The sequence below is a fragment of the Vulpes lagopus genome, chromosome 12, assembly GCF_018345385.1.
Source record: "Vulpes lagopus strain Blue_001 chromosome 12, ASM1834538v1, whole genome shotgun sequence".
Lineage (NCBI taxonomy): Eukaryota > Metazoa > Chordata > Mammalia > Carnivora > Canidae > Vulpes > Vulpes lagopus.
Window position 1 is genome coordinate 38771031 of NC_054835.1, and position 26438 is coordinate 38797468.

At 38.2% G+C, this 26438-nt stretch overlaps 1 protein-coding gene across 1 annotated transcript in view; it reads right to left on the minus strand.

Annotated features, from left to right (window-relative positions):
* The window catches only part of IKZF3 (IKAROS family zinc finger 3), a 91905-nt gene that overhangs the window by 41024 nt on the left and 24443 nt on the right, over positions 1-26438 (minus strand). Inside the window, exons 2-3 of the mRNA XM_041723715.1 lie at positions 23959-24012; positions 21316-21417 (exon numbers count right to left, since the gene is read on the minus strand). Coding sequence (XP_041579649.1) covers positions 21316-21417; positions 23959-24012 — 156 coding nt within the window. The remainder of the gene's footprint in view (positions 1-21315; positions 21418-23958; positions 24013-26438) is intronic.

The following is a 26438-nucleotide window of genomic DNA, read 5'->3' on the forward strand; positions in this document are numbered from 1 at the left end:
GAAGGAAGGAAGGAAGGAAGGAAGGAAAGGGTGAGTGATTATCCTGTTTTTTTGCTTCAAGTACAAAATTAAGGTTGGAAATGTTTTGTTTTGTTTTTTTAATTGCACAGATTGTAATTTTGCCTAAGGCTAGATATTAGGCTACAGCGATAACAAATTGTATTTCTAACGTAAGGTATACCAACCAGACCCAAAAGGTACATAAAAGATTCTTGAAAGAGAGGAAAATGAATATGAGGATCAAGAATTAGAAGATTCTTGGTCTTTTTAACATTTAATTGATTAAAACAGAATATATACAAAATAATATAAAATTTACTATCTGCCACATATTATTTGGACTTTTCTTCCTCTCTGCTTCCTCCAATCTCTTCTCTGTGGCTAAGAAACATGGAAGAACTCAGTACTGACTTGTCCTAGGTGAATGTATAACATTAAAAGTGCATAAGGGAGTAAACTATCTTGTCACTGGAACATGGTTGTCCCTGGGGGTAAAGTATAACAACTGCTTAACAGCTGCCCAGGAACATACTTCAAGGCTGCAAGCAAAGATGCATCCTTGCTCCACTAGAAAGAGTGGAGAGAATATTGTCTGGCAGGATAAAACTAGGATGGAATCTAGCCAACAAACTGGAGTATAATTTTTTTTTTCTGTTTCAAAAGGCAACTTCCAACAATCATGAATAGAAAGGTTTCTACTACCAGTATTCAAATAGCACCAGAATGGGTATTGATAATTATAAGGAAAAGACAATATGGTATTTCATTCTTATTTTGCCCAAAAATGGATTTGAATATCTTTTTTTTTTTTTTTTTTTTTAAGTTCTGATGTAAGAGCACAGGCTTTGGAGTAAGATGACATCTAGGTTCAAGTTGTACTCTACTTGTATGATCTTAGCAAGTCACTTGATTTCTGTGAATTTTCTCACTTGTGCAATGATGATATTATCTACACCTAACAGGATTGTTACTGTAATTACGTTAGGCAAAATAATGTACAGAATGCCTAGCATAGTAGCTGACACATATTATCTTTGTGACCTTGAGTTAGGCAAAGATTTCTTAGATATGATACCAAGAGATGATTCATAAATGAAAACATCTTATAATTCAATAGTAAGTCAAACAATCCAGTGAAAAACATGAAAAATATTTGAATTGACATTTCACCAAAGAAATTATACAAATGAGCAACTGGCTAATGAAATGATGTTCAACATCATTAGTAATTAGAGAAATGCAAGCTAAAACCACAATGAAATGCCATTCACACCCACTGGAATGGCTATCTTCAAAAAGACAGAAAACAATGAGTGTTGGTAAGGATGTGGAGAAAATGGAACTGTAATCTTCTGCTGGCAGGTATGTAAAACGGTATAGCCATTTGGAAAAAAAAATTTCCTGTGTAATGGAATGGATAGCCTTCTGAAACGGTTCCCAACAATCCCTGACTCCTAGTGTTCATGTCCTTGTACAAACTGCACCCTTTAAATGTGGGTTGGACCTGGGTCATTTGTTTCTAATTAAAAGAACACAGCAAAAATGATGGCAAATCACTTCTGTTGTTAGATTGTATAAAACCATGACTTCCATCTTGTTCTCACTCTTTCCCTGGTGCTTCTCATGCACTTCTCTGATGAAGTAAGCTAGAGAGCCCACATGGCAAAGAATGGAAGGCTGTTTCTGGTCAGCCTACAGTGAGGAAATGAGGCCCAGTCCAATTATCCTCAGGGAACTGAATCGTGACAATGACACAGTGAATTTGGAATTTGATCCTTCCCTAGTCAAATGTTCAGATGAGACCACAGTCTGAGTCAATACCTTGATTGTGGCTTCATTAGAAGCAGAGGACCCAAATAGGTTGTACCTGTATTCCTGAGATAATAAATTTGTAATGTTCTAAGCTGCTAAGGTTTATTATACAGCAATTGGTAACTAATATAGACATTTCTTATAAAATTAAACATAAATTACCATACAACCCAGCAATTTTACTCCTAGGTATCTACCCAAAAGAAAACATATATCCACACAAACACTTGTACATAAATGTTCATAGCAGGATCATAAAAGCCAAAAAAATGGAAACAGTAAGAAGGTCTACCAATTGGTGAATTAATAAACAAAATGTATTTTATTGATTCAATAGAATGCTATTCAGAAATAAAGAGAAACAAAGTACTGAAACATGCAACAACATGGATAAAGTTTAAAAAAAAAAAGAAACATGTCATGCTAAGTGAAAGGGGCTAGAAGCAAAAGATTACATACTATATTATTCCTTTATACAAGATGTCCAGAACCAGTAAATCTGTAGAGACAGAAGTCAGATAAGTGGTTGCCTGGGGCTGGGAATAAGAATGGGGATTCATTGCAAACAGGTACCAGGGATTTTTTTTAGGATGATAGAAATGTTCCGAAACATGGTGCTAGTTGCACAAGTCTGTAAATTTACTAAAAATAAATTGACTTCAACACTTAAAGGTATGTGAATTAAAGCTGTTAGGGAAAAAAAATAACTCTGTAAGGATTAAAACAAAAACTAACCCAAAAACTGATATTTAGCTACGCTGATACTCTGTCTCAAGAGGGTAGAGTTTAGCTACTCATATACCAACTATTACAAGAAGCATTGTGACAAGTGTCATTTTTGACCTATGATTAATCTGATAACGACAAATCCTCATGAGACTATCTTTAACTCCTTTTGTTCCTGTATAACTAATGCCATGCCCTTTTCACAGAAATTGTAAGTGTTGTATTAAAAAACACAAGGTACATCTGTTACTTGGTAGTAGAGAAGAAAACTAAATCAAATGTTAAGAGTTGGCCTCATAGGACATTTCCCATACTTAATTATTTTGTTATTAACTTCAGACTGATATTATTTTATTATCAATTTCAGAGAATACCTAAGTAACCACTGATTTTGCTATCTTTCTAAGTTGTGCTAAAATCCATAAAGATCCAGATTTTCTAACTATATTATTTGTCATATTTTGTGCTTTTATGTCTTTTTATGTTCTCATGTCTTTCTATTCTGTTAATAATTTAGTGTCCCTTACTAGGCTATGGTTATTAATTAATTAATGAGCACTATTCCTGCCCTACAAGTCAGCAATAATATAAGATCACAAGGGGAAGCTCTCTGAGGGTTTACTCAGTGATATGAGAGTTTAGTTCCCCCATGAGAAAAGAAAATACAAAAGTACCTTTTTCATATAGTCTCAGAGACAGAACTAGTGCAACTACTACAGCCTGAAGAACTAGTACAATCTGAAGGAACATAACAAAATCTGAAGTTCATAACAAAACGCCAGAAACAGTCCTGGGCTCCAAGCAATGAAGAGAGGTAATACACGTATAGTAAATTGTGTCCAAATTTTGGTGGAGAAGTATGGCCATAAGCTTAGACGGACTTAAGAGAAGTTAATAAACAGCCTTTCCTGTTTTCTCTAGGGCTGCTATGAACTTCCTGGAGGGTGACAAAGGGTAACAAAGGCATAACTGGGATTTCTGCTTCTGTAGACGCAGGTGCAAGAAAGCCTGGTTCTAACAAATCTTGTCAATGTTTTTAATGCCACCAGACTGACTAATATAGTGAAATATCTACCACAATCCCATTTTTACTTATTCAGTTGACATAATTAACAAATCTATTAAGGGTAAGGTCACAAATTATTTTTAATTATTAAACCATCAGTCTCCATATGTTACTGTTTAGACAGCATCACCCCCTGCAGAATAGAGTTTTCAAGACTGTCGTTTCTACAACCTCAAATCTAGATCCAATTGCAGTCAGTTAAGAAGCAGATTTCAACCAGACAGCTGAATGAGAAAACATCTGGACCTAACCAGTAAGAATGAGAAAGGTCACATGTTAAATCCAGATAATCTTGTTTATTGGTGTTTGAAGGTTATACACCAAGGGCAGGATTACCAGGGTCCTCCTTTAGGCTTGGCTCTGACATCTTTACTCATCTGCTATGTGTGTGACACTTTAAAATCCAAACCTTTCAAACTCCTGTGCTGCCAGTCACCTCCAAATGTAATCTTCCCAATTCTAAGCCTGAATACTACATCAGTATCACTAGACTGCCGAGTATTAGGTGCTAAATTAGATGCTGCATAACAGAATTGTCAGGGATAAATGATGTCTATCTATTCCTTTAAAAACTGTTTTCAAAATTTCCATCCAGCATTTTTCTAGATCCATTTTCTGTGGACAAAGCAACTGTAACTTTATCAAAATTAAGAAAAAGGAAAGGCCTTTGAATCAGCCAGGAATAAAATTAAAAGATTGCTCTACGATAGGTTTCAGGTTGGTAAAGAAAGGAGAATTATGCTTACTTCATGATTTTTATAATTACTATATGTTATTTTCTATACATACAGAGCTGACCCAAAATTGTTTATGTTAGAAGCCATTCTATAGACCATTACATATGGAACTATTATAAAAACAACAGAGTCAAGAAGCTGTAAGATCTTAAATGTTTGGTCAGAAGTGTACTCTTGGCTCAGATAAAATGTACACATGCCCATAAACACAAAATTTTACATAAAGGCTTCCCAAACTTTGAGATTTCAGGTTAAGAATCTTTGTCTTAGATCTTTAAGTAGGCTGAGGCTTAAATTGAAGGCTCTTCTGTGCTACATTGTATATACTTTATTTTTATTTTTCCCCCTGCCACCCCTCCCCTTGTATATACTTCATATGACAGTGGTTGGCCTTCAAATTATTTGCTCAAGTACCCTCAAAAGAATTTTGAAAAGTTATGTTTCTCCCCTATACACAGTAGACATTAAGTGGAAATTAAGTTGACATCTACAATTTTTCATCATCATTTAAAAATTTTCTAAACAAATATACATTTTGTTTATTGTAAATAATAATGATTAAACTGTTAGTGCACCCTTCCAAATGTATCCGATGGAGTATAAATATTAATGACTGGATTTACTCCATCATAAATTTTAAAATAGGGACGCCTGGGTGGCTCAGTGGTTGAACTTCTGCCTTTAGCTCAGGGCATGATCCGGGGGTCCCGGGATCGAGTCCCACATCGGGCTTCCTGCATTAAGCCTGCTTCTCCCTCTGCCTATGTCTCTGCTTCTCTCTGTGTGTCTCTCATGAATAAATTAATAAAATCTTTTAAAAAACCCTTTAAAATACATATGCTTTTTTAAAAAATCAGAAATTTTCTCCCTGAACTTCTATTTCCATTTCACTTTACCCATAGAACTTCATCCTTAGGTACTGTTCTTTAAAGATTTATTTATTTATGAGAGAGAGAGAGAGAGAGAGCGCACTTCCATGCACACACATACACAGCTGCCCATGCGTGCATGCAACTGGAGGGAGGGTGACGGAGAGAATCTCAAGCGGACTTCCTGCAGAGCACCCAGCCCTACATAGGGCTCCATCTCATGACCCTGAGACCATGACCTGAGCCAAAATCAAGAGTTGGATGCTTAACTGATTGAGCCACCTGGGCGCCCCCTTATGTTCTGTTCTTTTATGCTTGAATATTTACTACTTGTCCTATCATATATCTCTATAGCAACAACAATATATATGTATAAATAAAAATATTTTTGTTACCATGAAGTGCGAGGGGTAAAAAATTTTCTTCTGTATTATTAAAATTATTAGCATACAATTGATTAAAACCCTACAAGAATGTTGCAAATCTTGACCAATAATTATTAAATATAAAAAAAAATTTGTTGGGAATGTATCTTTTAATGAGATGGATGGAGGGGATGCATTTACAAAAGTCTGATTAAAGAAATTATCTAACTGACCCTTTATGTGGCATCCTGGAAGTACTTGTACCATAGGGCAAAGAGTAAGATTTGGGATGGGTGAGCAATGTGTCTTTTTTATAAAGTGGAGAAGGATCCCTGTGAGAGGGGAGATGGGACAGAAGAACCTTAACTACAGCAGTCTTATAGGGCATATCAGATTTAGGAAAGAGAACATATTGAAGTTTAAACCCTGGAAATTGATTGTCTTAAAATTATCCACACCCATGTAATCTTTACAAAGTCTTCCCATATTTGAAGAGCAGTTTGAAGAACACAGCTAAAGGACACCCATTGCCAAAATGTATTCACATGCTCGTCTTCACTTTACTTAACTGACAGTTATTTAATGAGCACATGGAACAATGCAGGGGATGAATGGATAAATGGATGGCTGGATGGAAAGGCAGAGAGAAAAATGGATAAATACTGAGTGTTTACTATATACCCCAAATTCTGGCATAAAAGAAGAGTGACACTAAGAAAACTCTGCCCTTGCCATGATATAACAGGATTGGTGATCATCTCCAATTCTGTCCACTCTTCCTTTCACTTACAGGAGCAAGTTAAAATTCTTGTGTTATGGGATTCAGAAGGAAGTTACTGACTCGTGATTATTTAGGACATTTTAAGTTTAATGTATGGTCAGTTGGGTCTCGTCTAAACTTCACTGTTGTTGCTTTGTGCTTTTTGTAATAGAAAACTCCCTATTATTTCATTAACTTTACAATAATGTGATCCTCATATTTTAAACATAAAATTTGTGGATCCTACCTACCATGTTGTGGAAAGGTCTTATGTACTCTTCTCATCTCCAACACTATTTCCCTTCATGCAAATTACAAAAAAAAAAAAAGAAAAGAAAAAGGTCCCTCTGACAAATTATGAAAAATGATGACCTAGTGAGCCAGAACAGGATTTCATTCAGTCCTCAGTCCAATGGTGTGCTGGTAAGTGCTTAAAAACCAACTCAGAGTGGGGGAAGGGCTTATTTGTAGCATTCGCTGATGTCAGGGGTATGAATACCATGGCCCAATTCAAGCTACCAATGTGAAGTAAGCCGGCTGACAAAATTCCTGAAAGTTTAATAAGCGATTATGAGCTAACTCTGGCACACCACTGGGATTTCTCACTTATTCCTCAGCAGGGTGCCTTTATGTAGTTACCAAACTGCACCAGGGAACACAATGGCCCAGGTCACCATACTGGTGCCAAACTTAGTTTGAGCAGCTGAATTTGCTTGGCAAGATCAGATATTATGAGAATTAGCAGGCAGACATGGGTGTTTCACGTGCACAGCTAACCAACTGGACTGGAATTTATGTTTTATTTCACACTCATCTTGTTTCTGCTCCAAGGAGGCACAAACACTATTGCTCCCCAGTAAAAAAAAAAAAAAGAAAGAAAGAAAGGGGGAAAGAGTCTTTGAGGACCCACTAAGGACAGTGAGCAGATCCATTTTTCTGCCAACTGATACAGCCATCCATTCTTCTTTTGCAGATGCCAAATAGTTTCCTATTAAGTTCCTTTTAGTTCACTGTGCCATGCAGCTTGGTTAGAAAAAAAAAAAAATCCAGAGACGTTTTTTGTTAAAAAGATTCAAGGAGAGGTGTTCTGTCACCAACAGAACATACCGGTTTGACACAGTAGAAACGGTAAAGCCTCTGCCCATTGCGAACACTTACAGAAATCCCCTGTGAGTGAACTTCTGCAGCAAAGCACTGCTGATTTTGTAAGATAACCCCTGCATCCCATGAGCGACAGGTCTTGATCTGGGCTTGAGAGATGTAATATTTTGATAAAAAACGGCACTTCCTTTTGAAGCATATATTTGCGTGTGCTGAGCAGTACCACTGGAACCTCAGTGAGCGCCTAGGCGAGGCTGACTTGGTCTCTCCCAGCTCGCTCCAGCCATAAACCCCTCCTTCACACATCTAAATGTAGCAGTAATTAGCATCCATAAACCGCAAATGTGGCTTGGGTTTCTTCCCCCCCTTTCAGAAGCATCAACGTAGTTTGTATTTTTCATGAGCACAAATATGTTGTACACCTCTTTGACTGAGGCTCTGACATGGATGGAAAGCTACTGAAGATAGGAACTGTATTTCCTGAGGTGGGAAGAATTTTTTTTTCAGCAGACTTTCTAATTAATTTTTTAATCTTTGATCTAAGGTATCACAATAGAGAAAATTTAAGGCCTATCAAAAAATTGTCAAATTCAACTTTCCTCATGGAATCAGGCACAATTCTAACTCTTACAGAAGTAATTAAAAACTGATTAATCACCACTGTACAAATAATTAAAAAGGAATCCATTTCATCTATTTTATTTCAGGTGTATTTGATAGTTGTTTTTTTTTTTTTTTTAATTTTTTTTTATTTATTTATTTTTGATAGTCACAGAGAGAGAGAGGCAGAGACATAGGCAGAGGGAGAAGCAGGCTCCATGCACCGGGAGCCCGACGTGGGATTCGATCCCGGGTCTCCAGGATCGCGCCCTGGGCCAAAGGCAGGCGCTAAACCGCTGCGCCACCCAGGGATCCCTGTATTTGATAGTTGTAAAGATTAGAGAGAGAAAGAGTATAGTCCATTGAAATGTCTCCTCAAAATTCATGTTTGCCAGGAACTTCAGAATGACTTTTGTAGATATTATTAGTTAAGATGCAATCACACTGGATTAGGGTGGGTTCTTAATCCAATAACTGTATAAGAAAAAGAGAAGACATACAGAGATATACACATCAGGGGAAGGCCATATGAAGGAGGCAGAAGTTGGAGTCATGTTGACACAAGCCAAGGAACACCAAGGTTGCTGGGAGCAAGCAGAAGCTAGACAGAAGCAAGGGAAGATCCTTTCATAGAGCCTTTAAAGGGAGCATGGCCATGCTGACACCCCGATTTGAGACTTTTGACCACTAGCCCTGGTGTCCAGAGGCTTTTATTTTATTGTGTTTCTCGGGGAACACAGGGCCCATGCAAGCAATAGGATAGTCTAATGGTATGTTATAAATGTTTCTTTAACTTCTACTTTTTTTTTTTTAAGATTTTATTTATTTATTCATGAGAGACATAGAGAGAGAGGCAGAAACACAGGCAGAGGGACAAGTAGGCTCCTTCGGGGAACCTGATGCAGCACTAGATCCAAGGACCCCAGGATCATGATCTGAGTCAAAGGTAGACACTCAACCACTGAGTCACCCAGGTGCCCTAACTTCTGCTTTTGACATTACGGTAATTCAAAGACATTTTAGTTCCAATAGGAAGGTCCCAATGTCCTTTGTATTCAGTGAAGTGCCTATGGCACCCTTGCACATATCAAACACTAAACAAAAATAAAAGATTTGGAGCTCCCTGGTTATTTCCTACTGCTCAAGATTAGTCTGACAAGGATTGTAGTTCATCACCACTGACAAGAGAAATAATGACAATTCATAGAAATCAATGACCAGGCTTGAAAAAGAACTCTGAAATCTCCATTTCTTGTGTTTTTTGATCCAGTTGGATTATATCACTTATAGGTAGGTATTTTTACCAATATATAAATGTAGGCTACTAGGGCTCTTTTTTTTTTTTTTTTCCAAAAGCTTATAATGTAATAAGGTGAAAGTCTGTCATTTGCACACACAAATCCAAATACACTATAATTAGGTGCTTAAACAAGTACTAATTAAACAGACTCCAAAAACTCAGCCCTAAGACTACACTTGAGAGAGCTGGGATAGTACAATTAGATCTTATGGAGGAAACAAACTTGAATTGATGTAAATTAGTCTGTTAGATTAATAGATTAGTGCATTAGCCTATTAGATTTAAATTTTCAAAACAAATTTTTTTCTATACTCACTATGTATGTGTGAGATAAATAAAGCTGTTAGTGATATATATTTTTCTAATTTAAAAAATTGTAGTGTTAGGCTCCCCACTGATGTCCTTTTGAAATATTTACATAAATATTGTTCTTTCAAGGAGCAAAACCATTCTTTTTTTAATTTTTTTTATTTTAGCAAAACCATTCTTAACTCATCATACAATAAATGTATACATCAGGCCAGGAGTCAGCAAACTATGAGCTATAGGCCAAATCTGACTCACTGCCTATTTCTGTAAATAAAGTTACTGGTATACGGCTATGCACATTCATTTATATATCTTCTATGGCAGCTTTACACTACAACAGCAGAGTTGAGATGTTGCAACAGAAATCATTTGGCCACAAAGTCCACGATATTTACTATCTGGCACTTTACAGAAAAAAATTGCCAACTAGGCTTGTAGGAATATATAATTTTAAAAAAACAAACACAAAAAATCATCTTTGGGTTGCAAGGTCAAGCCCCATATTGGACTGGAGATTATTTAAATACACACACACACACACACACACACACACACACACACACCAAAAACTCTTAAAAAATGATAAAAAATATCTGGAGGGGAGGAAACAAATGAATTTATGTTAAATGTTAAGATCTTTTAAAAGTTTTTTTCCAAATATTTTATTTTGTTTCTCACACAATAATTCTAGTTGAGTAAATACTTCCCCCCCAAAAAAAAATTTAGTTTTATTTCCATAAGAGAAAAATAAAGTGAGCATTTCTAATCTTCTATAAATAATTTTCTAAGAGCTGGAAACTTAGAAAGCTACATATGACATTTCATTTTCTTTAAAATATAAATCAGATATGATTATAATTATTGTGAATTTAAAACATTCTAGGGCAGATCTTAGTTTCTAAAACTTTTTAGAGAACATAAAAAAAATGCTTCCATTAAACTTAAATAGTTTAGGATTAAACTATTTAATCCATTTAATCCATCCATTAAACTTAGGATCCTCTAAAGCATGCTTTTAAAGTTGTTTATAACCATTATTATATTATAGCTAAATTTCCTTTAAAAGTTTAATTCTAATTACTTTTTTTTTTTTTTTAAGATTTTTATTTATTTATTCATGAGAGACACAGAGAGAGAGAGGCAGAGACACAGGCAGAGGGAGAAGCAGGCTCCATGTAGGGAGCCTTATGTGGGACTCAATCCTGGGACTTTAGGATCACACCCTGGGCCAAAGGCAGGGGCTAAACCACTGAGCCACCCAGGAATCCCCTCTAATTATCTTTAAAAGTATAATTCTAGCTAGTCTTAACGTTTCCCTATGCTGAATATGATAAAAAAGTACCTTATTATGCAATAGGCATATCTTCTTTCAGGCAATGCTACTTTTCAATTCTTTTACAATTTAGCATGTATAATTTGTATCTACTGGTCATATTTTATCTCTTTAAAAGGCAGAGGCCTAAAAAAAAAAAAAAAAAGGCAGAGGCCTGGTAATAACGTTGTCCAAAGGTATATGACCCAGATTAAGTGCCAATGTTAACAGTACAGTAATCAGTTTGGAGTTTAATCATGAAATAAAGGGTTAATCTTTTAATGCTAAAGTTAGCCTGCCCATTTCTTTTTTTTTTTTTAAGATTTTTTTTATTTAAAAAAAATAAGATTTTTTTATTTGAGAGAGAGAGACTGAGTGCAAGTGAGGGAGAGGGCAGAGGGAGAGGGAGAGAATATCAAGCTGTCTCCCCACTGAGCACAGAGCCCAGTGCAGAGTTTGATCTCACAATTCTGAGATCAAAACCTGAGTGGAAATCAAGAATTGGACTCTTAACCAACTGAGCCACCTAGACACCCCTCATTTCTTTTTAAATCAGGCTTAGAGGAAAGAGCCATTTCTTCTGTCTTTCCCAAATTATTTAGAATGACTGTTCATATTTTCTAGTCTCTATCAAGAAATGTTATGACACTTCTAGATCCCTAACAATTGAGAAAAATACACTGATACCCCATTCATCCACTCACATGGAATTGGACATAAGGAGATAGAAATTACACTGGAACTTGACCTAAAATGAGACTCTTCACAGAGACTGAATCTCTTTCTTTCTCCTTGGATGCACTTCAGGAACAGGGTCAAAATGTAGAGGCCTGGAATCTACTGTATGGATTCCTACAGAAATGCTGTACCACATGAGTGTTTACAATATTTGTTTTAAATTCCTATAGTTGAATGGAATTGTTTTTTGTTTGTTTGTTTGTTTATATTTGGGTATTTAATCTGGTACTCACTTTGGCAGCACATATACTAAAATGGGAATGATCAAGTATCTATCTGTTGTATTTTTTTCTGACCACCTGAAAACATAAAACTCATAGGCTATTTCTGAATCCAGAGGGAATTCTAACATAAATGATAAATTTCCAGACCAAAGATCCAGACACAAACTTAATGCCATCACTTACCAAAACTCAGAAACCCTAACTCAGAAAAATGCAAGCCCAGTTATTATCTGCCTCATTTTGAATGTGACTCCATGGATAGCATCTTTAAGACGTTGCATGAAGCTGGTAGAACACTGTATGCCTTTCCTCAGCACAAATGACCACATCCTGTGCCAGGCAGCATTTTTCGTCTCTGTGGTTAAGAACTGGTACAAATTAATGTATAGCTAGGCAGAGCTGGAATGTTAGTTGAAGCTGTGATTTGAATCTCAGAAGCTTTAGAGATAGAACTCTAATTGTTGGTCCCTTAAGAATCTAAGACAAAAGAATCATCTCAAAAACTGATTTTCTTTTTTCTCTTTTCTTCCTCTAAGAAACACATGGATGCACACATGTAATTAATCTAATGTATTCATTTGGCCCCTTATTTAACAAATCTTTATTTTATATCCTACTATGGGCCAAGTACTATTCTATGTGCTACAAATGCCTAGCCTGAAAAAGACAGCCCAAGATCCTGGCTCATACAAGGTAAAGAGATAAAGACAATAGAGAAATAAATAAAACTCCAAAATTATCCATGGTAAGTGCCATGCAGAGAATTAAAATAAGGAATGTGTTAAAATAGTTACTGGGTTGTCAGGGAAAATCTCTCTGAAGAAATGACATCTAAGATGAGATCTGAGTGACATTCATAAAGTAATAGTGATCAGATTTATCAACATGAATATTAGCATAAAATGTGTGCAATGTTTATATAAATACAGTGCTCAGAATTCACAAAAAAGCCTGGAAGTATTCCACAGTGCTGACAAAGATCTTTGGGTGGTAGGGAGAGAGGTGAGTTTTTCTTTTTTCTTTCTATCAACTTTCCAAAATGTGGTAAAATATAAAAACATATTTAGTCTTTGTTCCCTGTTCCTGACAGAGTTCCTAAAACCATTGAATTTCCTAAGGGACAAGAGTGTCTTTTGTTACTCAATAATAAGCTCCTTTCAATTACACCTGAGTTTATGCTAATGAATTTAGGGTGGGGCCCCTATATAATAATCTCAGGAAGGGATGGTCATCAGGAAGACCAAGTGATTAAGGGGAAAGGAGTATGGGGACTGGAGATTGAGCTTTATGAAAATTCTTGAACAATGAAATTCAGAGAGTTTCTGGGTTGATGGTCACATCAAGATGATGGGAAGGTGGTGTGCCCAAAGAGGGCATGGAGTTTCCATGAAGTTGTGTCCTTTATAATAAACTAGTAATAGTAAGTAAAGTGCTTTCCTAGATTCTGTGAGTCATTCTAGCAACCTGTCAAACCTGAGGAGGATGGTTGTGGAAACCCTGTATTTGTAGCCAAGCAGGACAAAAGTGCTGGTAAGGCAGAGACCGGGTAGCTTCAACTGGTGTCTAAAGTGAATTTTTGGATGCCCAGTTGGTGTCTGGAGAAATTGTTGTCGGTGTTGGAAAAAACCCAGAATTGGTGTCAGGAGTGGGATTTGCTAGAACAATCTGGGCTCATGGAAACATGTGGTTTGGGAAGAGAAAAGAAGAAAGAGCAAGAAATGAGGAACCTCTGATTCCTTGCCACATGGTCACCCATGTTATGGAAAAACAGCTGTGTTGTGATCAGTGATGAGGTAAAGTTACCAAGGGTTTTCAGAGATGGATCCACCATCTGTGAGCTGGTTCATGGGTACATAAGGAAATGCAAACTAACAGGAAAAAAGTGAAATTAGTTACTGTTACCTGAATTAACTAAAATGAAATGAACAGAAAGTGTTGACCAAACCTTGATGTTGGACCAAGCTCAGACTTCAGTTGCTTTAAGCTTCAGATGTTAAGTTCAAAGGTTGCCCTAAAAGGTAAAATTTTGAGGGAACAACAGAGAAGACCTCTAAAACCTCTGTTCACCAAAAAGATAGTTCACATGGTGAGAAGGCAAAACCAAGAAACTACTGAAACCAGGAGGTATAGTACGAAGGCATTGTCTCATTTTGTGAATCAGTTATCATCAGCTTCCTGAAGAGCCATTACTAAAATGGACAGTAATAGTGACTAACTTAGGGGGAGTGTATTTGGTTTTGAATTCTACAGAGAAGAAGAGCATGTTTGGGTTGATACTCAACCCACAGCTAACTATGCAATAATCAGATGGCTATACATGATCCAGATACACAGCAGTGTGGTGGACTAGATGAAAGCCACTGTAGGTTTTATTTACCCTGAGAAGAGGACTATCCGATTCCATCTATAAATGCTAGTGGAACACCCAGATTAAGATTAAACAGTTGATATACTTTGTATGTAAGCTATGTGGGACTGGCTTTATGATAACAGACATATTTACTCCTTAAATATGCCAGTTATCCAGGTCATGATAAATGCTGTGGTTTAAGGGGGTGTTCTAAGAATGTGCATATTGGATATGGTATGGTGAAGTTAGTAAAGCCACAGGAGGAGATAAGAACAAAGATTGGAAGGAAGAAATTTTTTATATTCACGAGACCCATAGAGGGGGTATTGCCACATGCCACACAGGGCCACAGGGGAAAACACCAGTGTCAGTCGAGAGGCAGAAAAGAACAGTGAAGGAAATCCTCCTAGGCCAGAGTTTTTATTGGAGTTTCTGAGAAAAGGCAAGGCAGGCAGAGTAAACAGTTTAGGATTGGTTGGTTTGAATAATCCTGACAGATTCTAGAACACAGAATGGTCTCTAGTTATCTGATATACTTGGCTGTGGGATGATTTGGAGCAGAGGAAATATTACCTTGGTGTATGAGAATTAGGTAAGGAGATGGTTGGGAGGCACAGGTTCTGGACTGGTTGGTTTGTATATGAAAAGAATGATCCTGGCTAACTCCTCTGCTATCCATAAGAATTGGCTATCCCGGGATCCCTGGGTGGTGCAGTGGTTTGGCGCCTGCCTTTGGCCCAGGGTGCGATCCTGGAGACCTGGGATCGAATCCCACATCGGGCTCCCAGTGCATGGAGCCTGCTTCTCCCTCTGCCTATGTCTCTGCCTATGTCTCTTTCTCTCTCTGTGACTATCATAAAAAAAAAAAAAAAAAAAAAAAAAAAAAAGAATTGGCTATCCCTGGGAAAAGCAGGCTTTCCCTGGGTCTGTAAGGACCCCAAATATCAAAGCGTCCAAGATACAGAAAGTAAGACAGTACAGTTAATAAAACTGGTCCTGTGATGAGTGGATGCCAAAGAGACAAATACAGAATCTAAGAAAACAAAGTCAGAACAGGGAACCCCTTTGGCCTGGGCATGCCATGTAATCTTCCTGCTGCAAAATCAAGCAACAGTAAAAGAAACCAGAGTGAATCTGCTATTTTACCCTCCCCTCTTGGGTCTTAGAGATGCTAATAAAAACATTAGGTAATTAACAAGAAAATGAGGAGAGGCAGAAGGGAGAGTCAAGGGACTTGTCCCAGCAAGGTGGAAAATTGTAAATGGTTATTAAGAAAAAAAAGAATAAAGGGAACACTGGTAAGGCCAAAACAAAGAAGAAAAAAGAAAGGGGGAGAGTCAAAGGACTCATCTGACCGAAAATCTTTAGATTGTTATAAAGAAACAGAATAAAGAAACAGACATTGAGGGGTTTGAAACAAAGGTCTTAAGACAGCACTATGGAAGGTTGGGTGGACCAAAGGGACTTTCTCCATTAAAGGGCCCCAAACAAGTTTGCTCTATTGCTCCAGAGTAAAGGAATTTACAAAGCCAGAAGGCAAAGATTATAAACAGAAACTTGATCTGAAATCAGCTAGGGCAATAGTCGGGCAGATTAATCTTTGTCATGCAAAAGAACAGGGCTCAGCCTCTCACTAGGGACCCAAAACCTTATGCACATGAAAGGGTGAAATGGTCAGGGGGCACAGAAGTTTCTGGGACACCCCACACCCCAATATGGGAGCCTCACTCACTGTAGTAACCAAAACTTGTTAGTGAAGCCCTACAGGGGGCTTCAATTTGATTGAGAGAATACAGAAATGTTTATAAGGGTTGATAGGATTAAGGTGGAGGCTTAGATGGAAAGGAACGTTTAAATAAGCTATTTGTGAATAAATTGTGTCTCCTTCACCTGAAACTGTTATGAGAATGGATATTATGTCTGACTGGGGAACTTCTCCCTCACCTCATTTTATAAAACCAAAACCTGTTGATAGGTCACAGTTAGGAATGGAAGGGTTGAAGGATTAAGGTAAAAGTCTGAAAGAAAGCTGGTATGTCTGAAGTGGCTGCATCTCTTTTATTTGAATGTATTATGGGCATGGACATTGTCTGTGACTGGGTATTAATTGTCTGTAAAACAGAAAGCATGTAAATCTGTCCTATTAATTGGACATGCTGAATGGGGATGGATAAGATTGCCCCAGTCCACAGTGTAGATGAGAAGTGGCAGTGCTAATGGGAACAGTTTCTGTGTGGTAGCTCTATGTGGAGCATAGATTGAAGTTTATGGCAAAAGCCTGTGACTGCTTCCCATCAACAACTATTGGGATTATGGAATGGAGATTTCCATTTGAGAAGCAATAGCCTGCTATTGGATATTAATTGAAACTGCCCCTATGACTGCAGTACAAAAGCAATCTTAACATCTAAAATGCCCATGTCTTAGGTAATGTCACAGAAATGCTTAAGGTTTCTGGGAGGGCAATGCCCAGGAGAGTTCCATAATAAGACGGAAATGGTTTATACAGGATTATGCTACCTGAGGAATGCAAGCAGGAGCTACTCACAAGCAGTGAGCCTCTTTTCCTTAGGACTGACTTTGGAATCATATGAGGCTGTATCATTACTTGGACAGTGCCCCAAAAGCAGATCTAGACTGAACAACATAGAGCTGCTTGGTTTATGGGTGGCAATTCCAAGGTAAATGAACAATATCCTGTTTGGAGGACCACCACTCTGACTGAAGATGCAAAAACAAATTAACTCAGTAGATGAATTTCATGCTGTTTTCCTAGTAGTGATGGAAGGATGGATCAATGACAAAAGCCTCTATCTACATTTGGTTTTTATCTAATTCGAGTGATGGCCAGTGGCCTGGCCACAGGGATAGGCAGAAGGAAAACTGGTCTTTTAAAGGGATGCCCATATAGGCCATGACCATACAGAAATCACTAGGGATTTTTTTTTTTAATTTTTATTTATTTATGATAGTCACAGAGAGAGAGAGAGAGAGAGGCAGAGACATAGGCAGAGGGAGAAGCAGGCTCCATGCACCGGGAGCCTGATGTGGGATTCGATCCCGGGTCTCCAGGATCGCGCCCTGGGCCAAAGGCAAGCGCCAAACCACTGCGCCACCCAGGGATCCCCTCACTAGGGATTTTTAAATAAGATTTTATTTATTTATATTTGACAGAGAGAGAGAGAGTGTGTGTGTGTGTGAGCACACATACAAACAGGGGAAGCTGCAGAGGGAGAGGGAGAAGCAGGCTCCCTGCTCAGCAGGGAGCCCAATGTGGGGCTTGATCCTAGGGACCTGGGATCATGACCTGAGCTGTCGGTAGGCACTAAACCCACTGAGCCTCCCAGGTGCCCCCACTATAGGAATTTGAGGGGTACATAAAATAAGTATGTCAATGCCCAACAGAATTCCCTTCCAGGTTTGGAAGGTGACTGGAAACAAGTGGAGATCGCAGTGTACTTACTTGAAGTGGCCACCTGGGTCCATGGAAGGAGTAGATATGTGGGGACCACAGCAATACAGAGGACTGAATCTGGACATACTTCTTTTGCACCCTCTGAGGCTCAAAATGCCAACAAGAACTGTTCTATTTGCCAGCAAGAGAGACAGAGGCTACCTATGGCTATGGGGAAAATTCCTCAGAGGGACAGCCCCACACATAGCTGGTAAGTAAATTATATTGAACCGGTGCCAGTAGCTGGGTGAGGGGTGCTACAAATGTGTTTCGACAGAATAGACATTGACTCTGGACTGTGCATTGCTTACTTGGTGGTAAATGCAAATGGTAAGAGAGCCAAAACAAAACAAAGCAAAACAAAACAAAAAACAAACAAAACAAAACCCCCAAAACACAACAACAACAAAAACAAACAAGTTTGGAAGATACTGCACCAATTTCTTCAGGACAAGAAGAAACATTACAGCCCATAAAGTCAAATGGGCAGAGAGATATTGTCCTCAGAAGAACAGTTTCATAGAGATTTGGAATAGGCAACTTAACGCTGGTTGTTTAAAAGAGGGGAACTTGTAGGCAGGAAGGGCTGTTATACGTATATTTAAGAATGTGTGTTCACACTCAGCATGAGCAGGGATAAGGGAGTGTCCTCATTGAAAAACAGATTCCTGTTTTTCTGGTGGATCTGGGGAAGAAGAATGGGGGAGGACGCTATTAACTTTTTCTGTACGAGGAAAATATTGGTATGACTATAATTCTTCCCAAGAGAAGACACTAGTTTGATGACAATACTTTTTTTTTTCTTTCCCTCAACTTTTCTTTTTTCTTTATCACTTCAACTTTCTCTTTCCTACTTGATGCAGTAGTCATGGGACTAGGGCTTCAACAAGTGCTGGAAACAGACATGATCCCTAGCTAGACAAGAAATGTAATCATAGTTTTACGTTTTTTTTTTTTTTAAGATTTTATTTATTTATTCGTGAGACACACACACAAAGAGAGAGAGAGGCAGAGACACAGGCTGAGGGAGAAGCAGGCTCCATGCAGGGAGCCCAACACAGGACTCTATTCTGGGTCTCCAGGATCACGCCCTGGGCTGAAGGTGGCCCTAAACTGCTGAGCCACCCAGGCTGCCCAGTAACTATAGTTTTAAACCTTTATGTCAGAATTTTTAAAGGTTTGATAGGGCAGGTTGTGCCTTCACTCCATTTCCCCAACTGGAGTTAACAGTGAATGAAGCTCTATTGTTAGTGGCAAAAAGAGCCTGCTGGTTCTGTACCTAAGTAACTCTACCCTATAGGATCAGGAGTGGATTGATGGGGAGGCACTTGCTCGACTAGTATTGTTGCTTGCAATCTAGACCAGCATAGTAGTTTGTTCGTTTTTAAAGATTTTATTTATTTATTCATAAGAGACACAGAGAGAGGCAGAGAGAGGCAGAGACATAGGCAGACTCCATGCAGGGAGCCCGACGTGGGACTTGATCCCAGGTCTCCAGGATCATGCCCTGGGCTGAAGGTGGCGCTAAACCGCTGAGCCACCCAGGCTGCCTAGTTTGTTTGTTTTTAAAGATTTTATTTATTTATTCATGAGAGACACAGAGAGAGAGAGGCAGAGACATACGCAGAAGCAGGCTTCCTGTGGAGAGCCCGAAGTGGGACTCAATCCCAGGACCCCGGGATCACGACCTGAGCCAAAGACAGACACTCAACCACTGAGCCATCCATCCTCTAGACCAGCACAGTAGTTTAACCTAATGTTCCTTCCAAAAGTGCAAAGGTTCAGGTAGAAATGAAAAGAAGGAATGGTAGCTGAGGGTAAAGTAATGAATCAATGGGTTATATAATGAAGGAAATTCAGTATTATATTAAAATCTCAAGAAAGGCTCAGAGCAAGAGAATAATAAATATTGCTTCTCAGCTCAATTATACTAGATGCTGAAAAGCTGAAGCCATATATTGCTGAGACCACTCCTGCTTTTGGAACCTGACAAAATCAAAACCTGCAAGCTTGAATGGCCTCACCCTGGGAAACATTTTCATATGATATGATGATGGACTGGAATAATTATTAATGACTGACTGTGACTGTAGTAATGTGCCAGTATCTTGACTTTTTAAAAAAAATATTTTATTTATTTATTTAAAGCCTGTGAGTGGGTGGGGGGTGGTGTTGAAGGAGAGGGAGACAGAATCTCAAGAAAACTCCTCATTGAGCATGGAGCCAGACACGGAGCTCGATGAGGGATTGGGCTCGATCTCATTACCCTGATATCATGACCTGAGCCGAAATCAAGAGTCAGATGCTTAATCAACTGAGACACGCAAGTGCCCCACCAGTATCTTGACTTTTATAATTCTTGTGCTATAAGAGATTCATGATCAAAGATCAGTGGGTGGCCTATGGTAAAGTACAAAAATATATTTGGTCCTTGTCCCAGGTTCCTGGCACAAGAATTCCCAAAACTCTTGAATTTCCTGAGTGATAGGAGTATCTTTTGTTATTTATAACAAGCTCCTTTCAATCATGGCTAAATTTATGCTAATGAGGTGACTTAGGGTAAGGCCCCTAGGTAACCTCAGGATGGAATGGTCACCAGAAAGACAAAGTGATAGGGGCGGGGGTGGGGGTGGTGGGGGTGGTGACTAAAGATTGATCTCTATAAAAACTCTTGGATAATGAGATTCAGAGTTTCTGGGGTGGTGAACACATCAAGATGATGGCAGGGTGGTGTGCCCAAAGAGGGCATGGAAGCTCCATGCCCTCCCACCCTATACCCTGCCCTATGCATCTCTTCCATGTGACTGTTCTTGAGCTCTATCCTTTGTAATAAACTATTAATAGTAAAGTAAAGTGCTTTCCTAGATTCTGGGAGTCATTCTAGCAACTTGTCAAAACTGAGGGGAGGGGTTGTGAAAAACCCTGCATTGTAGCCAAGCTGGACAAAAGTGCAGGTGACATGGAGACCTGGTAGTTTCAACTGGTGTCTAAAGATTTTATTCATTGATTCATGAGAGACACACAGAGAGAGGCAGAGACATAGGCAGAGGGAGAGGCAGGCTCCCTGAGGGGAGCCTGATGTGGGACTCAATCTCAGGACTCTGGGATCACTCCCTGAGCTGAAGGCTCAACCACTGAGCCACCCAGGTGCCCCCTCAACTGATATCTAAAGTGAAGGCAGTCTTGTGGGACTGAGCCCTTAACCTGTGGGTTCTGTGCTAACTCCAGGAGTTAGTATGAGAATTGAATTGAATTGTTGGATGCCCACTTACTGTCTGAAGAATTGGAGAATTGGTTGTTGGTGGGGAAATACTCCATAATTAACAGTTATTATTTTTATAATGAAAAAGAGTCAAATAAACATTTTAAAAATGAAGTGGTATACCTTAAACACTGAATAAACACCTTAAATTCTCAAAGTGTGCTGATATCCTTCAGCAAATTTTTAAATATTGTTTGTAAAATGAACAAAACTTAATTATTCCCAAATCGACCCACAAATGCAAGTTTTTCTTGAAGAGTTCCTGATTTCTTCCATATATTAAGCTTCAACCATATCTATAACCATTTTTAGTCAGTCGCAGTGGCTTACCTCCTAGATCTTCATCTTCATTGGTTGGGCCTTCTGCACTGTCCACATTTTCTGTTTCATGTGGTTTGGTTAAGTCGTAGTCATTCAAAATCACTGGACATTCTAGGAGATAAAAAGAATTTTAATCATACAGGCCAGTTTTAAAGGATTTTTATAAACATGTATTAAGTAGACTTCCATTTCAGCATAATCTCTTCATGATAGTGCCCCTTTCATACATACTCCAAGTGGAATACATGTGAAAACTCCTGAGATTCAGAAATATGCCCAGGGTACACCAGAGTTAAAATGCATTCATGTTCCTTCCTGACAGGAATTCTCTCTCCTTTGGTATGTCTCACAACATTCAGTAGGATGCTATCGCTATTTATTTATTTGTTTGTTTGTTTATTTATTCATTTAAAGACTTTATTTATTCATGAGAGACAGAGAGAGAGAGAGAGAGAGGCAGAGGGAGAAGCAGGCTCCACAAAGGGAGCCTGATGCAGGACTCGATCCCGGGACTCCAGGATCATGTTCTGGGCCAAAGGCAGGTGCTCAACCACTGAGCCACCCAGGCTTCCCACTATTGCTATTTATGACCAAGAAGCATTTATGTAGTGATGAGAAATACTGAGATAAAAAATACCGGCATAACCCAATTAAGGAAATATGTTTTCCTGAGAGAAAACCCATAAGCAACTGTATATGAAATCCTATTTTCCTTTTCTGTTCACATTATAAATGTGATTCTGTGGAAGACATATTGGCCCTCGAGTTCCTTTATTTCTTTGGACATTTACTAAATGCTAACAAGGCTACAGATATGAGTAAGTCATAATCCCTGTCCTCAAGGAGCTTATAATTTGCAGATGTAGATAAGTCTGAATGCAAGACATTACAGGTCTATAATGTAGACTCAGACAAAGTATTACAGGAGCAGGAATTCATTTGTGAAAGAGAGCAGATATAATAAAAGCATGCTTAAATAAACAGCAAAGTTGCTAAAAAATTAAGTCTAAAAGAAATATAATTTTGTATATTTGTATATTATATAAATACTGATAATATTAGATGTTAGAAGAAAAGGAACAATGTAGCAGGTATTATTTCATGTACAAGCATGTAGCTTAAAAAGATGTTAACAAAAGAAATCAACTAAAAACTTACTTACTTTATATCAAACTGGTTATGTCCTTCCTAATGTTTTTTTTTTAAATTTTTTTATTTATTTATGATACTCACAGAGAGAGAGAGAGAGAGAGGCAGAGACACAGGCGGAGGGAGAAGCAGGCTCCATGCACCGCGAGCCCAACCGGGCCTCCAGGATCGCGCCCTGGGCCAAAGGCAGGCGCCAAACCGCTGCGCCACCCAGGGATCCCTGTCCTTCCTTTTTTTTTTTTTTTTAATTTTTATTTAATTATGATAGTCACAGAGAGAGAGAGAGAGAGAGAGGCAGAGACACAAACAGGCTCCATGCACCGGGAGCCTGATGTGGGATTCGATCCCGGGTCTCCAGGATCGCGCCCTGGGCCAAAGGCAGGCGCTAAACCGCTGCGCCACCCAGGGATCCCGATCCCTGTCCTTCCTAATGTTTAATAAAATATTACTGAGTAGCTACTACATACAAAAAATAGTCAAAGATATTGAATCCTATGACATTTAAGCTAGGTAAAGTAGGAGAAGTGACTAGAAACTCTGCAGTGGCATTCCTTCCAGCTGCATCCATGACTGAACACATGGAGCAGGACTTTTGCTGGAATGCAGGAATAAAATGGAAACATATTTCACAAAATCCATGATGAAAAGGTGCTAAAAACATGGTTATTGTGGACTCATGTTTTGATTTATAAACAGGTTAAATTTCTCATTTCTACATATTGTAACATATACTCTATGAACTCTAAGACACTATTCTAAATAGTAGCTCACTTTTCTCAAGCTCAAAATGACTAAAATAAAGTGCACACCTAAACAACTAACATGATGTACAGGTTCAATTAAAATATAAGGTTATAATCAACAATAACAAAAAGGTATTTAAGTGATAAATTTTGTAATATAGCATAAATTTTGATCCAAAGGGAGTTAATCCAGAAAACACAGAAGTTATTTCTAAGAAATTTGAAATGTTTATAGTTTATTCTAGAGCAGGAATCTGCAAACCATGGCCTGAGAGCCAAAACTAGCCATGGCTTGTTTCTGTATGGGCCCAGGTAGTAGGAGTGGTTTTTACATTTTCAAAGGATTGTTTAAAAAGGAATATACAACAGAGACCATATATGGCCCACAAAGTCTAAAAGTTTACTTATCTTGCCCTTCACACACAAAAATTTGTTGACCACTATCTACAGTGAAAAGCACAAGTTGATAAAACATAAGCTACTACATTGTTCAACAAGAACTGTCTTCATTTAAACCAGTAAGTTAAAAACAATTTTTTAAGGGAGAAAACCACAGTGATCAAAATTAGGTGGGGTGTGATTTGGCCCTATGATGCCGAAGAATTTATATAATTGAAATGGACAAGTTGTTTTTATATCAGAAAGACCACATTTTTTTTCTAACACATTTCTATTGCATTTTTACTGTGATCAGAATATTATTCTTCCTTTGGTTATTTCAGTAAAGGTATATTTCTAGGGAGGAAAGACTTGATGTTACCTGTGGGCATAGACTCTTCCTGACTGCTTTTCAGTTCCACATTTGGTTTTATATCTGAAAAGAAAAGGATTATAAATATTAGCTACTTAGAGTAAATTTTTTTCAGATTTGGAGCATTCTAAATTTAATAAGGATACCATTTTGGGAACTTTAGCAGATTTCCTCTTCAGAGCTGGGCTGTTCTTTACCTCTATCCTCCCTTTTTTAGGAGGATAAAAGGAATTATCTACACAGTCATTGTATTTTAGAGATTAAGAGGAAAACATTAGTACTTTGTACTTAACATTTCTTAACTTTTCATTTTGTATCATGTCTCTTCAGCCAAAAGCGCTTCCATTAGCATTTTTTAAAAAGATTTTATTTATTTACTCATGAGACACACACAGAGAAAGGCAGAGACATAGGAAGCGGGAGGAGAAGCAGGCTCCATGCAGAGAGTACGATGTGGCCCAGGGACTCTGGGATCACGCCCTGAGCCAAAGGCAGATGCTCAACTGCTGAGCCACCCAGGCATCCCTCCATTAGCATTTCGAGTAATGCAACTATGTGAGTGATAATTTTTCCTAGTTTTCGTTATTTGTAAATATCTTTATGCCTTCAATTTTAAAGATTTTTATTTATTTATTTGAGAGTGAGAGAGAGAGAGACAGGGATCCCTGGGTGGCGCAGCGGTTTGGCGCCTGCCTTTGGCCCAGGGCGCGATCCTGGAGACCAGGGATCAGATCCCACGTCGGGCTCCCAGTGCATGGAGCCTGCTTCTCCCTCTGCCTGTGTCTCTGCCTCTCTCTCTCTGTGTGTGACTATCATAAATAAATAAATAAATAAATAAATAAATAAATCTTAAAAAAAAAAAGAGAGAGAGAGACAGTGAGTGAGTGGGGGGAGGGGGTTAAGGTGGAGGGAGAGGGGCAAGCAGACTCCATACTGAGTGTGGAGCCCAAAGCAGAGCTCAGTCTTAGAACCTTGAGATCATGATCTGAGCTGAAATGAAGAGTTGGACACTCAACCAACTGAGCCACCCAGGCAACCATCCTGTCCCTTTTGAAAGATTTTAATTTTGCCTTCAATTTTATTATTTATTTATTTATTTATTTATTTATTTATTTATTATTTTATTTTTTTGGTATATATTTTTTTATTGGAGTTCGATATGCCAACATACAGCATAACACCCTGCCTTTAATTTTAAAGGATATTTTTACCTGATACAGAATTCTGGGTTGACAGTTTTCTTCCAGCACTTTATTTTTTATTTTTTTTTTTTCTTCCAGCACTTTAAAGATAGCATTCTACTACCTTCAAGGCTCTATTGTTTCTGATAAGAAATCGGTGATATTTGTATTATTGTTTTCCCACACATAATGTATTCTTTTTCTCTGCATGCTTTCAAGATTTTCTCTTTATCTTTGGTTTTCAGTAGTTTGACTATGATATATCTAGGTGTGATTTTATTTGAACTTATCCCACTTGGGATTGCTGAACTTCTGTAAATTTATATTTTTCACTAAACTTGAAATTTTCAGCCATTATTTCTTCAAATACTTTTTCTCCTCCATCTTCTTGCTCCTTTCCTTCTAGAACTTCAACTGCACATATGTTAGACTTTTTAATATTTTCCCACAATTCCCAGGCTCTGTTCTCCCCCTGTCCCAATGTTTCTTTTTCCTGTGTTGTTAGATTGAATAGTTTCACTGATATATCTTCAAGTGCATTCACCTTCTTCTGTCATCTTAATTTGTTAAGTTTATCCAGTGAGTTTTCTATTTCAGATATTATAACTTTTAGTTCTAGAATTTCCATTTTGTTCTTTTGTCATAGTTTTTCTGTCAAGATTTTCTATTTGTTAATTCATTACAAGCATATTTTCCCTTCTGATTCCAATATCTATGTCATCCTGGGGTTAGCCACCATTGATTCTCTTTTATCTTGAGTATGGATCACATTTTCCTGCTTCTTCAAATGACTTAATAATTTTGGAGTGTACCTTGGACATTATAAATGATATATTACAGAAATTCTGGATTCTGTTATGTTCCTCTGAAGAGTATAGAAATTTTGTTCCTTTTTAAAGCATGCAGTTAACTTGCCTAGACTCAAACTTGAATTCTGTATCACTGTAGTGAGCAGCAACTAGGGTAACCAAATGTCCCAGCATGACTGAAACTGAGGGTTTTTCCAGATCAGAGAACTTTTCTAGTTCCAGGGAAATTGGGACAAGTTGGTCTCTTGAAGAGGCATAAATCTCTGTTCAATATTTTAGTCTCAGATAGGCTGCTCAGAGCATGACCCATATATGTGTGGTTCAAGGATCAGCTAGAGATCTGGAACAGCCAGGGAATTTATGATATAAATCATACCAAGATTTCCCTCTTTACTTCCCAGCCTGCTGCAGATACTTTGGCTTTTTAAGCCAGTGTAACTGTGGATTATCTACCCAAGTTTTGGTCACCTTGAGGCCAAAATTGGTGCCTACCCGTGGG